The following is a 17,267-nucleotide window of genomic DNA, read 5'->3' on the forward strand; positions in this document are numbered from 1 at the left end:
AGCAGGAAGAGAGATATAATGGAGGAATAAATGACTGAGACACAGGCTTACAGAGGGCAGGTTACAATTTTTTCAGAAGCTTTTAAAGGATTTCTCTCTAGTAGTTGTCTCATTCATTCAATCGTGATTTCACCTGAGCAATATTTCTTGAGGCTGTTACTGTGCATGAGGCACTATACTTGGTGTTTTGATGAATAAGTATCAAGAAGGAGTCTAGGAGTTGAGATAAGTCATTGATAAAGCAAGAAGTGCTGTTAGATCAGGTGCTCAAATGCTATTGGAGTTGAGGGGAAGGGGCTGTTATTTTCTATTGTCATAAGAAAAGGCTTACCAAGGAGGTTGTACTTTTAGATGGATTTGATACATTTAGTCACGTAGAAGCATGTGGGGCATTTAGACTAAATGAGGGAAACTACACAAGTAAATATTCACATATTGGGTAGGGGGAGGCATCCCCTGGGTCCCAGCCAAACCTGTTCTTGCCCTTACACCTTCAAGAACCTAGATTCTCCCAGCCTACTCGACATGAAAATAAGAAGAGTTGCTATTCTGATTAAAGTTCCACAACAGCTATTTTGCTGCAGCAACCAGTGAGGTGGGATGTTCAAGTTCAACATCTATGCTGCAGCAGTCTTTGACTTCCAGGTTCCCTTTTGTTAATGATGAGAAGACCCAGGGAGCATTAGCTTCTCTGGGCACCTAAGCAACTAAGTTGATGCATCAAGTTACTGTTCTGCACATACAGAAGGCTGGTGGCAGATAGAGATCTTGATTCAGGCTTCAGTGGGAGGTAGGCTATGTCTTATTCTCTATCCTAGCTTTACCAAAGCTCTGCATGAGGCATACTGGGCCCTCGTGCAGCTTAATCAGTATTTTGTTTCTCTTTTGCTTTGCGAACAACTTCATAAATGCCTCGAGGAATGAGATGTTTGGCAAAGCAGGAATAGGGCATGCTTAGGTCTTTAACTGTGCTATCATCTAATATTGTCAAAACCTCAACTCATTCTCAATTCCCACCCAAGCCAATTATTATTTTCCATCAGCTGATACTTTTCTATGTGAATGTGAGTGAGGAGTTGCTGATGGCCAAAATGGTACAAAAGCAGCAGATTTTTTTTTTTTTAAAATTGATTGAAAGTTATTCAGAAATGCAGTCAGTAGGCAAACCTAACAATCCATCACTGCTCCTGATCTTTCTTTACTTCATATCCAGCCTCAATTCCCTTCGGGAACGAATTAAATATCTATGGCCTCAAATTTCAAGCACTTGTGGATCTGGGATGTTGCTCATCATTCTCAGAGTGTACCATGCGTTTTCTAGATAATGAAGAAACAAAAATCACTTACATCGCTCTGTAGGTCATAGGCCTTTCTTGCCTGAATAACATCGTTCTGGTCAGGATGACACATCCATTGGTGCAAGTAATTACGATAATCAATATCACTGACAAGGGTCTGCCCCTGCTTGGCGGCCAAGACTGACACCATATCAGCAGGTATATTGATTTTGGTCTTTGTTTTGTGATAGTCCTCTTTGTATAGTCTCTCGTTCTGAATCTGGCCTGCATGCTCAAACCAAACCAGCTTAGGATCATCTCTCATCGTTGGGACACCAACATAGTGACCTTTTTGCTTCACATGTTCAGCTTTGTATTTCAGCTGGCGAGAAGAGGAATATAAATTCCATCAGTTTTGACAAGCACACAAGGCAGAGGGGGCTTGACCATCTACTAAAGGATATCAGCAAATTCAGCCCCCCAGCTTTTTGTTTGACACTCGCCCCCAACTCTGAGAGCAAATAATAAAAAGCATTGAAATAAATCCATATGAAGAGACACCCATTTAAAAATAGAAAAATATTCTGCTGAGATAGCCCTAAAAATGATAAAAATAAATTTTAAAAAATAAAAAGAGAAAAAATATATACTTGTTCTCTGATTCTGGCAATATTTTTATTCAAAGGCCTAAAGATTTTAGGGAGGGCAGAGAATATAAGAAAAAGTAAAGAATTTGAACAATTGCTTTTAAAAAAGCCAAGGGGGGTGGTAGGCGGGTGAGGAAAGAAGAAAGCTCAAAGCCCATGGAAGAAAGACCAAAAAGGGAGCAGGTACTCCAACCATCACCAAGCCTGGCCAGGTCTGCCACACTGAAACTGAATACCTGGAAGGTTCTATCTCTGCCTTCGGCATAACTGGAATCTCTGGGAGCAAGGTCCCACTTTTGCAAAATGCACTCCCATCAGGATATATTACCTCACTCTGAACGTCATTGCAGTGATGGGCATGAACAAATGGCACAGCATCTGGAGGCAAAATGTAACCTGTGGCTTTTTGTCTCTCCCAGCCTTCCTTGTAGAGATACTGAAAGACAGAGCCACAATAAAGGGTTAAAATGAAGCGGAGAAGGGAGGGGTAAGTTGTGTGCATAATTATCCTACAGTTCCATTAAGGCCCTCCACTCGTGCACAAACACCAGGCATCTGGGTGAAACCCATACCTGGTCCAGTATCCTAGCAGCCTCCTGGGCAGTGTGCAGCACGGGGGTTTCTGTGAGGGTGTACTTTGATTTGGTGGCATTCCAGTCTTTCCGGTATTTAATCTAAAAAAAAGAAAAAAAATGAGAGGCAAGGGGGCAAGTTACTTGTTAGGAAAACATCATGTTGTCCAAGCGATTGTTAGCATACATCATTTCAGTGATTAAAATCTGTATTTCAGATGATTGCATTCTGAGTGTCAGTAGATGGAAAAGCTTTGGGAGTGATATCTGCATCACTATGAGATTTTAAAACAGCCATATACTTACATCATCGAGGATCTCGCCACTTTGTTTCGCTGTCACATAATCAACTCTGTCATCCACAGGCGTAAAGTTGAGAGTTTCTATTTTTGTGCGATATTTTTTCTATGGGAAAGAAAGCATCTTTTAGATAGTTGTAATTCCTAGACGTGTGTGAACTGAGAAGATACACTAAATTTAGGGTCCTTCTCTACTAGAAACATACAGTGCCGCATTCGAATAGCGTCTTCTTGGGAATTTGGCTTTCTTTTTAGCATTTTATTTTTTAAACAAGTGCATCAGCTTCTTATGCCTCCCACAGATTTTAAAGTAGGAAGTTTGCTTAGCTCTCAAAGTTATATAATGTATCATTATGTGTATTGTAATGCACATTTTTCCAATGAAACAAACTTTTCCCAAGTATATTGCTATTGCTGACAAAAAGATTTTTCCATTTATACAATGCCAAGCATCAGTGAGTGTGCTGGATATTATATTATGGATGTGGTTCCATAATGTGATAGGGACAGTACATTTTTAAAAATATATATGCTCAGTTTAAATCACAGCAATTGAAATGGTTAAGATTGCTGATATTAGATGACTATATTTTAGCTTGTGCATTTTGTCACTTTCTTGGGAAATGTACTGAATGTCAGGGTAAAATCTTGGAATACCTCACTGAAGATGTCCGCGGCATGTTTGGCATGATTGACGGACACGGAGTCGTTTGGCATCCACCCAATTCCACGCAACCATTCCAAGTCAGCCTTGTAAACATTCTGTGAAAACAGGGCTAGAATGAGTTCAGCAACCCTAGTCATGTGGTCCTAGTTAGCCTATGCATTGGTCTTATGAAGAAATACAATGTAAATGCTATATAAGCCAAGGAGGACATACTCAAGCAGCCACGCAGGTAATGTAAGAAAATTAATTAGGCGGCCAGGCCACATGCTATGTGACAAACTATAGCATATATTTTTATTTAAAGGGGGTTATCCTAGATTCCATTCTGGTTATTGTTACTAAGGGATAATTCAGAGCTGTGTCCTCTGAATTTCCAAGAGAAATGGGAAATCTGACATTTGTACACAAAAATTTTTGGATTTTAAAATCTTGGCAACTTAATTCAAAATTTCTGAACACTGTATCAATTAAAAAAGCATGTCTGTGCCTACATCCTGTCCGTGGACTGCCAATATTTTACTGGATATAAGCCTCTATTGCTATCTAAATTCTATAGAAAGAATATTTTCACAGTTTTCTTTAATCTGATACAATTAAGACCTGTATTCATACTACCACTTATTTCTTGATATAAAGTCTAGGTCCTTCTTGGATTTGGCGATTTTGATACCATACTATAAGGTCTCACTAATATTAAATTCTTGGTGATATGAAGTTGTAAAATGATGACAGAAGGGTTTAGTGTCATAAACTCTCTGGAAGTCATGGCAAACTGAGAAAAGAGTTCATCCCCAAATGCAGCCCACTCACATCGCTCTGCAGTTCGTAGGCCTTCTTGGCCTGAATCACATCGTTCTGGTCGGGCATGCAGGTCCACTGGTGCAGGTAATTGCGGTAATCCATGTCACTGACCAGAGCCTGGGAATTTTTAGAGTGCAGGATGGAAAGCATGTCCACAGGGCTCTGGATCTTGGCCTTCCATTTGGCCCAGTCCAGCCGGTACTCTCGTTCATTCTGGAGCTTGTCAGCTATGAGGGCCCAGCGGATCTTGTTGTCATCCCTGGCTGTGAGGGTGCCCACGTAGTGTCCCTTCTGCTTCTCATGGTCAAGCTTATATTTATACTGGAGATGCAAAAATAAAGCAGATGGGTCACAGCATGTCCTCTTGATGCACCTAGGGCATCGGCTGAAAAAAAAAAAAAACTGAGAAGTTAAAAAAGGCCACTCACGTCACTGGCAATCTCCCTGGAGGCCTTGGCAGCCTGGATGGGGATGGCATCCAGCCGGACATCACAGCCCGCCTTCATTTCATCCCAGCCCTCACGGTAAAGTTTCTGAAAAGGAGAAAAATAAGGCATCATCCTAGATTCAAATTTGCCAATACCTTCAATGGCTCTGGTGGAATTAATACCACAGGGGCACAGTTTTGGAGCCCAAGGACTTGAGAGCAGTTAAAGAGAATAGGTGAGAATCGTTCTATGCACCATTGTCCTGGAACATGTAATGGTGTCTGGAGTCCAAAGGTCTGGGCTTGACAAACTCCTTTCTTTTGTTTTTATTATTTTTAATGTTTTATATTTTATTTTTGTGGGTACATAGTAGGTATATACATATTTATAGGGTGCATGAGATATTTTGATATAGGCATACAATGGGTAATAGTCACATCAGGATAACTGGGTATCTACCACCTCAAGCATTTATCATGTCTGTGTCATAAACATTCCAATTATATTCTTTTTCTATTTTTTGAGACGGAGTTTCGCTCTTGTTGCCCAGGCTGGAGGGCAATGGCACGATCTCGGCTCACCCCAACCTCTGCCTCCCAGGTTCAAGCCATTCTCCTTCCTCAGCCTCCCGAGTAGCTGGGATTACAGGCATGCGTCACCAGGCCCAGCTAATTTTGTATTTTTAGTAGAGACAGGGTTTCCCCATGTTGGTCAGGCTGGTCTCAAACTCCTGACCCTCAGGTGATCCGCCTGCCTCGGCCTCCCAAAGTGCTCCAATTATACTCTTTCAGTTGTTTTCAAATGTACAATAAATTTTAAATTTGAATGATAGCCTTGAAGTAGTTGCTCATGCTTTATAATCTCATTCATAAAAAGGGTTTTCTTGTGTTGGCGTATTGTTTTCTTGTGTTGGCGTATTGGTAACATTGGGATAACTTTAGACATTAATGGGTTACTGAATATCTTTAATGCAATAATTCAATTTATTTATCTCCAATTCAGTTTTGTGAACTTCAGAACTGTAAACTTGTTACATTTGTGGGTTTTTTTCAGTATAGCTTTTTTGATCTTATATGATTAATGATCCATATCATTTGGTAATGTTAGATCTTCTGCTGAAGCATGATTGGATGTCACAGCTATTTTTTTGGTTTTAAAGAGAAGTTAACGAAAGTAGTGACTGATTTACAAGTATTTTAAAAATGTATGTAAGTATATGTTCATATTTTAATGGATACATTGTGTATAAACAAATAACAGAAAGACTCAGAAATAATAGTAATTTAAATATATAATTCACAAATCATACCTATCAGTAGGGGAGCTTCTACAGCACAGAAAGAAGTGGATTTTAATTAGTGACAGTTTTGTAGCTTTTACATGTCTGAAAAATGAGTGCTCAGACAAATTTTATCCTTGTAAGCATGGACAAGTTTTGTATGAATTTTCAATCAAGCTTTTGTATAAATTTTGAGTGGGCCTATTTTGACAACTGACTTGTTTTCTGTACAGAAGAAAAAATATTCTCCATATTAAAATGTACAAGAAGGGCTAGGTGCAGTGGCTAACGCCTATAATCCCAGCACTTTGGGAGGCCGAGGCAGGTGGATCACTTGAGGTCAGGAGTTTGAGACCAGCTGGCCAACACGGTGAAACCTTGTCTCTACTAAAAATACACAAATTAGCTGGGTGTGGTGGCACACACCTGTAATCCCAGCTACTAGAGATGCTGAGGCAGGAGCATCGCTTGAACCTGGGAGGCAGAAGTTTCAGCAAGCTGAGATCGCGCCACTGCACTCCAGCCTGGGTGACAGAGCGAGACTCCCTTTCAAAAAATAAATAAATAAAGTAATTAATTAATTAAACTAGAAAATAGTTAATGCAAACATGTATTATGTTATCTTTTTACTTTTTGTTTTCATTCTATTTTATTATGCATATTTTACACTATTTTTCTTATGTAATGCTTTTTATGAGATTGACTATATATTGAATATTTATATATATATTGAATATATATTGAATATTTATATACATACATAAAAGTACATATATATATATACTTTTTTTTTTTTTGACAGAGTCTCGCTCTGTCACCCAAGCTGGAGTGAAGTGGCAGGATCTCAGCTCGCTGCAACCTCTGCCTCCTAGGTTCAAACGATTCTTGTGCCTCAGCCACCCAAGTAGCTGGGATACAGGTGAGCCACCACTATGCCTGGCTAATTTTTGTATTTTTAGTAGAGATGGGGTTTCATTCACCACGTTGGCCAGGCTGGTCTCAAACTTCTGGCCTCAAGTGATCCACCCTCCTCGGCTTCCCAAAGTGCTGGGATTACAGGCATGAGCCACCATGCCCAGCCAAATATGTATATATTTTTAACTAACTAACTAAAAAAAAAAAAGCCTGGGGCCTGAGACCCAATTTTTTCAGCTACTAACTTTGAGAACATGGGAAAATTTCTTAACTTTTAAAAGTCTCAATTTACTATCTGATAAAAACAAAATAACAATATCTTACTCATGTAGTGAGCATGAAGATTAAATGAGTCATTTGAACGTGAATTTGCTTTGTTACCCATAAAATCGCATACAAATATTCTGCTAAAGTTGTGCTTTCTAAATGACGGCAGCAGTTTTAAATTGTGGGTTTAATCAAGATTACAGTAATGGTGATACATTGTAAAGAAAACGTCCGTACAGTTTGGTTAGCATTCAAATGGGGTGTTTGATTTCTTCCAAAATGGAAGTCATTCTCATTAATATCTTAATAAAGTTAATAATTTTACTTTTAGCATAATTTTGAATATTAGTCTTGTTCATATAGTATCAATGGTAAGGTTCTGGTGTTTTCAGCTGAGAAATTTATCATGCAAAAGAGAGCGTATGTGAGTTTCTAGAATTCTCCTGCCACAGATGCCTATGGATTGAGTGGGAAGAGGAGTCTATACTGCAATGAAGAACTGACGACCCCTTATTCAGCCTCTTGACAAGAATGCACTGCACCATGATATTGATATCTGGTCCAAAAGAGAAAATACATCAGCGCCCTAAAATTATATTTTCTTCTTAAACATTGGAAAACACTAGTCCCCAAGTGGCTCATTATACTAGAATTTATAGAACTGTTTGGCACATGGTGAGGAATCTTTGCTGGCAGCCTCCTTCTCTCACAAAGACATATTATTCTTTTGAAAGCATGCAAAGTTTCTAGCCTTGGCAAATTGCACTAAGGTAGTATCCTTCTTCTGAGGTCATACTATTCTACACACAAGCAGTTTCTGCGATTGATGAAGATGGTATCTTCCTTGAACTTTTTAATTGTGTAGCCAGCCACGTAACTGGATTATCTTGTACTCACAAATAGTTTTTTTTTTTTCTCAGTTGATTCTCTTGCTTTTTTAAGGCTTAAAATGACTTCTTCTGCAAATAATGATAATTTGGCCTCTTTCTTTCCAATATTTATCTTCTGTTCTTACTCTTTTTTGTTTGTTTGTTTTTTAAGACAGAGTCTCGCTCTGTCGCCCAGGCTGGAGTGCAGTGGCGTGATCTCGGCTCACTGCTAGCTCCGCCTCCTGGGTTCACGCCATTCTCCTGCCTCAGCCTCCCAAGTAGCTGGGACTACAGGCGCCCACCACCATGCCTGGCTAATTTTTTGTATTTTTAGTAGAGACAGGGTTTCACCGTGTTAGCCAGGATGGTCTCGATCTCCTGACCTCGTGATCCGCCTGCCTTGGCCTCCCAAAGTGCCGGGATTACAGATGTGAGCCACTGCGCCAGGCATGTTCTTACTCTTGAGTAATTATATTAGCATCAATGAGAATCTCACTCACTTAGCCAATACTTCCAGCAAATGTTAAATAATGATGATATTAGGGGCACCCTCATTTTAATCCTGATATGAACAAGAAGTTTGGTCACAGGATGAGTTGGCCTTTGATTTGAGATTTATTTTTCAGTCATGTTGAGAAAATATTCATTTATTCTTTCTTAACTAAGATTTTATTTTTAAAAAATAAGAATGGGTATTGGATTTTGTCAGATGCCATTTAAATCTAATAAAATGAGCCTTTTCTTCTTGTTCTATGGCACTATTAGGTCTCTGACTATGGGGCCCTCTTGGCATTCCTGCATGAACCCCAGTTGATTATATCATATCATTTTAATGTAATGCTGAATTTGATTTATTAATATTTAAGATTCCCTCCATTATTATTGGTCTACAATTTAAATTGTATTTATTTATTTATTTATTTATTTATTTATTTATTTGAGACAGGGTCTTGCCCTGTCACCCAGGCTGGACTGCAGTGGCATGATTATGGCTCACTGCAGCCTCTTCCTCCTGGGCTCAAGTGATCCTCCCACCTGAGCCTCCCAAGTAACTTGGACCGCAGGTGCACCTCACTTTGCCCAACTAATTTATTTATTTTTTATTTTCTTGCAGAGATGGGGTCTCCCTATGTTGCCCAGACTAGTCTTGAACTCCTGGGCTCAAGCAATCCTCTGGCCTTGACCTCCCAAAGTACTGGGATTATAGGCATGAGCCACCATGCCCAGCCGGTCTGGGCATAGTTTTTAATTTGTGACACTATCTTTGAAAAGTTTTGGTAATTGCAATGGATTTCCTTCTTTTACTAGGCTCCTGGTAATTTATTTATTTATTGAAGTTTTGAAATAATCAAGGGGACCCTGACACTTGAAAGTAGGAAGGAAAGTGTTTAAATGTTCTCCTTAATTTCTTAATTAAGAAACCTCTTAATTTCTTGCTATATGTTTTTTGTTTTTTTTCTCCTTGGGTCAATTTTGGTCATTTATGATTTTCTAGAAAACCCCCAGAGGTCCATGTTTTAAAATTAATTCATATATTTTTGCAGAGACTTCTTATAATTATTTTGAGTTTATCCGAGTCTATCGTTAATTCTCTTTTCTTGTTTGTGCATCGCTTCATTCCTCTTTCACCTTCTTTGTCCCCTTATTCAAAAAGGACAACTAAAGAGACTTTTGTTGTGGAGATATTGACTCACCAGTAACTGGCCTTGCCCAGTGAATCACCAGGGATCTCCTCCTTGCCTCACTCCTAGTCAAGGGGTGACCACAGGGAGTCTTCCCCTGTTGCGGGAAGTCAGGGACCAAGTCCATCTTCCCTCCCTTCCATGCTCATAGTATAGCCCTGACTGGGTAACTTTCCAAACAAAAAGAGAGTCTGTTGTGGTACTTACATTGCTCACATTAAGAGCATTTGCTCTAGCGAGATTAATTTCTGGAGTATCTGGCATTATGTGGATTGAAGTTTTATCCTTGTCCCAAACCTCTCTGTACTTTGGCTGTGGAAAGAAACAATAATAATAAAATTACTTCACAATTTTCATGTCGCTAGTCCCAGCACACAACTTTTAAATTTTCTTTTGGATTTGATCCAAAACCTTTTCATGTTAGGGCAAAGATTTCTGGAATCTTTTCACATAAGTTACTCAAATTTGATGTAAAATCTGTATTATTCCCTTTTATTAATAATTTGAGTTTTTGCTTAAAAGTAATAAGCAAACCAAGACAATACTGTATTACTTAAATAAAATTTTTGTTATTAACAAAGTTTTTATTATTCTAAAATAGATTACCGGGTTTATTATTTCTCATATATTTATGGTATTAATTCAATTTTAATAGAGAAAAACTAACTCACAATACTAATATTTTCAGCATTTGATTTAGCAAGGACCACTTCAGGTGTGTCAACAATGCTTGTGTACTTAAGGTTCACCACAGGCGTCCGATAGACACTGTCACAAAAGATCTTCTGGGCGTTTTTGACTCTCAACACTTCAGGAGACCCTTGGGGCATCCAGCCAATGCCACGCAACCACTCCAAGTCAGCCTTGTAGAGGGCCTGAAAAAGAAAACATAGGTAGAAGCAGGGTTTGCGTTTTGTTGTGTATGTGTGTGGTAAAATAAGGACAGTTTTTATGTTGTGTGTGTATATATTATATATACAACATAAAAATATATATAACATAAATACAGAAATAAATATATATATATATATATGTACTTTTTTTTTTTTCAGACAGAGTCTCATTCTGTCACCCAGGCTGGAGTGCAATGGCACGATTTCAGCTCACTGCAACCTCCACTTACCGAGTTCAAGCAATTCTCCTGCCTCAGCCTCCCGAGTAGTTGAGACTACAGGCACATGCCGTGATGTCTAATTTTTGTGTTTTTTTTAGTAGAGACGGAGTTTCACCATGCTAGTCAGGATGGTCTCAAACCCCTGACCTCAGGTGATCCGCCCACCTTGGCCTCCCAAAATGCTGGGATTACAGGCGTGAGCCACTACGCCAGGCCTCTTTTATTTTATCTTCCACAAACAATAATTAAAACAGAGCACTAGCCTGACAAACATAATTCCTCAAATGCACAATGGCATTTTATTTTGCTTGGTTTTCTGTGGCAAGGGTCTGTGTGGTAGTGCCCATGTGCATTCTAAAAGACAAAGTGATGCAGAAGCAGCTCTCCATTTGACGGACTGCATGGAAGACTTTTGAATAACATTTAGGTTATCATCATACCATTACCAATGCGGACGTTAAAGCAACAATAATGGGCTTTCTAGTAAGTTCTCCACACAGCAGCCAGAATGATCTTTTCAAAATTCAGAATTCAAATCCGATGTCACAACATTCCCCCATCCTATGGCTTCCCATCGGTCACAGGATAAACATCAAAATCCCTGACACAGACTAGAAGGGGTTGAATGGTCTGGCACCAGTCCCCACCTATTCTTCCAGCCTCGTGTCATCTGTACTTCCATTGGCCCTGTGTGTCCTGATCACACAGCCTGTCTTTCAATTCGTAGTCTCATCAGCCCTCTTTGCACATGTTGGTCACCCTGAAGGAATGCCCCATGTCCTCCTAACCAACCCAACTTCTATTCTTCCTTCATATCTCTGTAAAATCAGTGCCTTCTCAGAAGAACTTTCTCGATCTCTCTTCATAGCACCATGGATCACTCTCAGCCATTCCATTTTTATTCTTTAATGAACATCTAGGTCTCGGTTATCAATGTGAACTCCCTAAAGTCAGGAGCTGTCATGTTTTTTGTTTGCTTTTGAGATGGAGTCTCACTCTGCCACCCAGGCTGGAGTGCAGTGGCAATCTCGGCTCACTGCAACCTCTGCCTCCTAGGTTAAAACGATTCTCCTGCCTCAGCCTCCTGAGTAGCTGGGATTACAGGCACATGCCACCACACCAGGCTAATTTTTGTGTTTTTAGTAGAGACGGGGTTTCACCATGTTGGTCAGGCTGATCTTGAAACTCTGGACCTTGTGATCCACCCACCTCAGCCTCCCCAAAGTGCTGACATTACAGGTGTGAGCCACCACGCCCAGCCCTATGTCATGCTTTTTCTTCTTCTTTATTCACCATGGTATCTTTAGTGCTTAGCACAATGCCTGGCACATGGTGTGTTTAATAAGTATTTTTAAAAGGATGATTAGGAATTCGATCACTAGTTCCACAGTTTTGGTCTCCAGAAACCGTCTAAAATCCCCCACTTGGCAATGCATTTTAAGTGATGAGCATGCTTTCCTGTAATGAACTCATTCATTATAAAAAAGTATCTCTGGAAGCTTAAGGGAACCAAGGTCAGATAATTTTTAAGTTATCCATTCTATACAGGAAATAAATAACCTTCTGGAATCCATCATTTCTAAAAGTTTGAAGGGCAGAAAATACGAGTAAATCTAAAAATGCCTTAGGTGAGTTAATGAAAGACCGCATAGTGAAGAACGTCAAGTTAAAGGAAACAAGTGGTCTGGAGTGTGCTGCTAACTTTTCAAATTAAGTTTGAGGAAGATTGTCCTGCCCTTCTCTGATACATAGCCGAAGGACCATGGACATTCTTAGTTTAAGAAACTGCCCCAGCACTTTGGGAGGCCAAGACAGGTGGATCACCTGAGGTCAGGGGTTTGAGACCAGCCTGGCCAACATGATGAAACCCTGCCTCTACTAAAAAAATACAAAAATCAGCCTGGCATGGTGGCATGTGCTTGTAATCCCAGCTACTTGGGAGGCTGAGGCAGAAGAATTGCTTGACCCCAGGAGGCAGAGGTTGCAGTGAGCTGAGATCACACCACTGCACTCCAGCCTGGGTGACAGGACGAGGGAAGGAGGGAAGGAGCGAAGGAGGGAAAGAGGGAAGGAGGGAAGGAAGGAAGGAAGGAGGGAAGGAAGGAACGAAGGAAGGAAGGAAGGAAGGAACTGCAAGGCTGGGCGCGGTGGCTCACTTCTGTAATCCCAGAACTTTGGGAGGCTGAGACGAGTGGATCACCTGAGGTCAGGAGTTCAAGACCAGCCTGGCCAAGATAGCGAAAACCTGTCTCTACTAAAAATACAAAAATTAGCCAGGTGTGGTGGCACATGCCTGTAATCCCAGCTACTTGGGAGACTGATGCAGGAACATCGCTTGAACCAAGGAGGTGGAGGTTGCAGTGAGCTGAGATTGCACCACTGCACTCCAGCCTGGGTGACAGAGCAAGACTCCATCTCAAAAAAAAAAAAAAAAAAAAAAAAAAAAAGCAAGAGACTGGAAACACTGTACGCATTAACAAATGTATAGGAAAATTCTGGTAGCACCTTTAACAATGAAAACTTTCTGAAGAAACCTGGCTGTAGGTAGGCAATTAATAATTCTGATAAAATAATAATAAAGTGGAGTGCCTACGTACAGAGAGTTGTGTTTTCAGAGCATTGGAAGAGCCATCAGGCAAAGCAATGGGGGGCTTGTTTCCTGGGGGACACACTTACGTCGCTCTGCAGGTCGTAGGCTTTCCTGGCTTGGATCACATCATTCTGGTCGGGAAAGCAAGACCAGTGGTGCAGGTAGTGGCGATAGTCCACATCACTTGCTAGTGCCTGACCTTCTTTGGCAGCGTTGATGGACACCATGTCCACGGGGATGGAGATCTTGGCTTTGTGGTCGTTGTAGGCCTTTTTGTACAGCCTGTCATTCTGCATCTTCAACACATTTGCTGCCCAAACCAGTTTAGGGTCTTCCTTGGCACTGCGACATCCAATGTAATGGCCTTTCTGTTTCTCATAAGCGGTTTTGTACAGATACTGGTAGATGTGAACAGAAAATAGAAGAGTAATTTTTCCAAACCCACTTTTTCTAGAGATCCTATTCAAACTAACTCCATCTCCCTTAGTTTACCTTTTTTGGGGGGGTCGGGGAATACTGTTTTTATTTAAATTCAAGCCATAAGTTTTGATATATTGGTTTGTCTTCTGTGTCTACATGCATGAAAACATTGAGAGCATCTCTTAGGCAGGAACTGTGTTGCTGGATTATCTCCCAATATAGCCTGGCTACCTTCAGATGTTTTGTCACACACAAGTACCAGTTGTACTTCTTATTACTTTAAATCAAATTAATTCTTTGTTGAAATATATATATTTTTTCTTTTCTTTTCTTTTTTTTTTTTGAGACACAGTCTCGCTCTGCTCCCCAGGCTGGAGTGCAGTGGCACGATCTCGGCTCACTTCAAATCTCCACCTCCCGGGTTCAAGTGATTCTCCTGCCTCAGCTTCCCGAGTAGCTGGGATTACAGGCATCCGCCGCCACACCCGGCAAATTTTTGTATTTTTAGTAGAGACAGGGTTTCACCATGTTGGCCAGCCTGGTCTCGAACTCCTGACCTCAAGTGATCCACCCGCCTTGGCCTCCCAAAGTGCTGGGATTACAGGCATGAGCCACCACGCCTGGCCTGAAATAATTTTTAATTATAAACTTATTTTAAAATTTTATTTAAAAATGTATAACCCTATCTACGTGGAAAAAAACCAGTATATTTCTAGCACACATTAAAACAACCATATAACTATTTTAAAAAAATACTTGTGCATGTACTACATAAAATTATTATAGGAACCACCGGTAGTACACATGCCACACTTTGAGTAACAACAGAATTCTTTGTACTATGAAATTAAATCTCTTTAAGTACTTGTAAATTAAGTGACATTGTGAAGATATTGAAAAGAAAATCAAAATCTGTGCTTAAACGCAAGAGTTGCAGAACCAAACAAAGATGCAAAAGGATCCTCAAATTGTAAGAGCTGTTATTGAATTTAGGATTTACAAATATACTAATAACAATGACCCAATGCCATTTAAACATAATTCAAAGGGCATTAAGTTAAACTCCCTCTGTTTCTACTAGTTAGTGCTTGTTCCGGTTGGGCAAGGAGGAGCTCTTACATCACTGGCAATATCCCTGGAAGCCTTGGCATGCTGGATCCCAATGGCATCTGCTCGCAGGTCATAACCAGTCATCTTGACGTCTTCCCAAGCTTGCTGATAGCGTTTCTGCAAACAGAGAGTGCAATACCACAGTCAGTCTGAAGAGGGAGCTACTGAGTCAGCATTACTGATGTATTTAAAAATAGATATTTACAGTTACACTGAACATTAATGTCTCCTTAAGATTTATAAAAGAGTCTGGTTTCATATCAAGCTTGAATTCCAGTAGATTTTTAATGACAGTAAAGCTCTCTTCTAATAATTATTTTTTGAAGAAGGAAACTTAAGAGCTAATAAATCATGTAAAAATCAGAAAAAAACATATTGCTTGGCTTTTACAAGGAAAAAGCAATGAGGGATGGCCCACTAAAAACTGAGAACTAGGTATTACTCTACATGTATCTATAAGTTTTATGTTGTGTTTTTGGAGAAACTATTCCATTTTTCCTTCCAACAAACATTGAGATGTACATTATACAGACACACGCAGACCCACACAGCTACTTATCATTAACTTAAAGACTAGAAATAAAAGGAATGGGAAGAAAATGCCTTTTGCCAAACTCTCTTTGGAGTGTATGATAAAAGGTTTGTATAGGCAGAGAGCACTCTGAAAAGCAAATGATGTGTGCTGTCTTACATTGCTGATCTGCAGAGCATTGATTTTGGATTGCAGCATCAGGGGAGTGTCAGCTGGCACGTTCACATTAGCCTTCTCTTTCTCCCAGGCATCGCGATACAATGGCTGGGAAAAATGAAAAACAATGGAATGGTCAATTAGTAAATAAGTCAGTTACCACAAAAACAAAATTATAAAGTCATAAAACATATGCTTGAATAAATGGATGATGAATAAAATTATAAGTGAATTTTATAATAAATTAAAACTAACATAAGTAAATTAAAATTTTTAAGTAAGATTAATAGGTAAATCTAATTTTATATTAAATAATAAGTAAAATGAAAAGTTCTTTTTGGATGTTCTCTGATATAAATGTAGATTATACGTGGCATAAGCCACTGCACCTGGCCTCATTTGCACTTTCATTTAAGAGGTGCCAATAGTGACTTCAATGAGAACAGATTTATGTGTGATACAACATAATTTAAAATGAGTCAGAAATATGGTAGTAAAATTATTCTTTTCCATTTACTCACATCTAATTATCTGATGGGTAAGTCCACATTGCAGATAGCTCTGATAATCCCCATTACTAAGCAGGACCTAGCTGTTTTTGGTCCAAACAACTACCATAAAGTCTAATACTGAAGTTGTCCCTAGACTTCTCAACCTATTTCAAGCAATAAAGAAGTGGCAATTTTGTGATTATAGTACTAAGTGGTGGGCCTGTCTTACGGTCTGGATCTCCAAATGTGATCAAAGTGTGTATCAGGGTGTGTAGAACATGAAGATGCCCACCACATGTGCATTCACCAAACACTTACCAAAGCAAATGAAATACAGAGGCTGCTAAGAGACTGACTACACAAAGATTCATCTGGATACATGCAAACATGTTTCAGATCCTGACGCTGACATGAAGAGTCTAAAGTACACGTTTAAAATTCTTCTTGATTGAGATTTCTTCCATTTGTCTGAAAACATCATCCACCTGGACTTACCTCACTGATCTGTACAGCATTGATCTTTGCCTGGATTACTTCCGGGGTGTCAACAATGCTGGTGAATTTGAGGGCCTCAGGCTTTATACGATACAACCTTTCATTCAAGAGATTCTGGGCATTCTTCACTCTCATCACTTCCACAGAACCCTCTGGCAACCATCCGATACCCTTCATCCATTCCAGGTCTGACTTGTACAAGTTCTACATGAAGGAGAGGAACACAGAGTGGGGAAGAGTCAAAGTTGCCCATAAGAGTTTGATGCTTGCAAATCCCACATCACCTCTATTTAAATCAGTTAGGTGGCTAATCTCATAAAACTCAAGGATCAACATTAAATGTTAATATTGGGTGTTATCTCTCTGGCACACATGGGAGAAGTTTAGAGTATCCTGCAGGAATTGGAACAGGGCTCACAAGTGGCACTTGGTAGAATGGCAGCCAGCAATGGCACATAACTTTGTATGCTTGGATTAGTTTCTACACTCACCACTTGAAGTCTGCCTTTTATGTACCACTGGAAGTAACATCAGTAATAACATCAGTTTGATTTAAGGAGGTAAAGAACCTTAGATGTATGCATAATGAGAGAAAAATACATACCTGTATCTATATCCGCCCTGCTCCCCATCTCTCTCTTTTTCTGTATCAAGTA

General features: G+C 39.8%; 1 protein-coding gene across 2 annotated transcripts in view; it reads right to left on the reverse strand.

Annotated features, from left to right (window-relative positions):
- Positions 1 to 17,267, reverse strand: part of NEB (nebulin) — a 252,744-nt gene that overhangs the window by 79,583 nt on the left and 155,894 nt on the right. For both annotated transcript variants that reach the window (XM_054548869.2, XM_024243154.3), the window contains exons 100-112: positions 16,612 to 16,815; positions 15,629 to 15,733; positions 14,947 to 15,054; positions 13,494 to 13,805; positions 10,375 to 10,578; positions 9,911 to 10,015; positions 4,692 to 4,796; positions 4,273 to 4,584; positions 3,453 to 3,557; positions 2,803 to 2,901; positions 2,497 to 2,598; positions 2,253 to 2,360; positions 1,348 to 1,659 (exon numbers count right to left, since the gene is read on the reverse strand). In XM_054548869.2, coding sequence (XP_054404844.2) covers positions 1,348 to 1,659; positions 2,253 to 2,360; positions 2,497 to 2,598; positions 2,803 to 2,901; positions 3,453 to 3,557; positions 4,273 to 4,584; positions 4,692 to 4,796; positions 9,911 to 10,015; positions 10,375 to 10,578; positions 13,494 to 13,805; positions 14,947 to 15,054; positions 15,629 to 15,733; positions 16,612 to 16,815 — 2,181 coding nt within the window. The remainder of the gene's footprint in view (positions 1 to 1,347; positions 1,660 to 2,252; positions 2,361 to 2,496; positions 2,599 to 2,802; positions 2,902 to 3,452; positions 3,558 to 4,272; positions 4,585 to 4,691; positions 4,797 to 9,910; positions 10,016 to 10,374; positions 10,579 to 13,493; positions 13,806 to 14,946; positions 15,055 to 15,628; positions 15,734 to 16,611; positions 16,816 to 17,267) is intronic.

The sequence above is a fragment of the Pongo abelii genome, chromosome 11 (assembly GCF_028885655.2).
Source record: "Pongo abelii isolate AG06213 chromosome 11, NHGRI_mPonAbe1-v2.0_pri, whole genome shotgun sequence".
Classification (NCBI taxonomy): Eukaryota; Metazoa; Chordata; class Mammalia; order Primates; family Hominidae; genus Pongo; species Pongo abelii.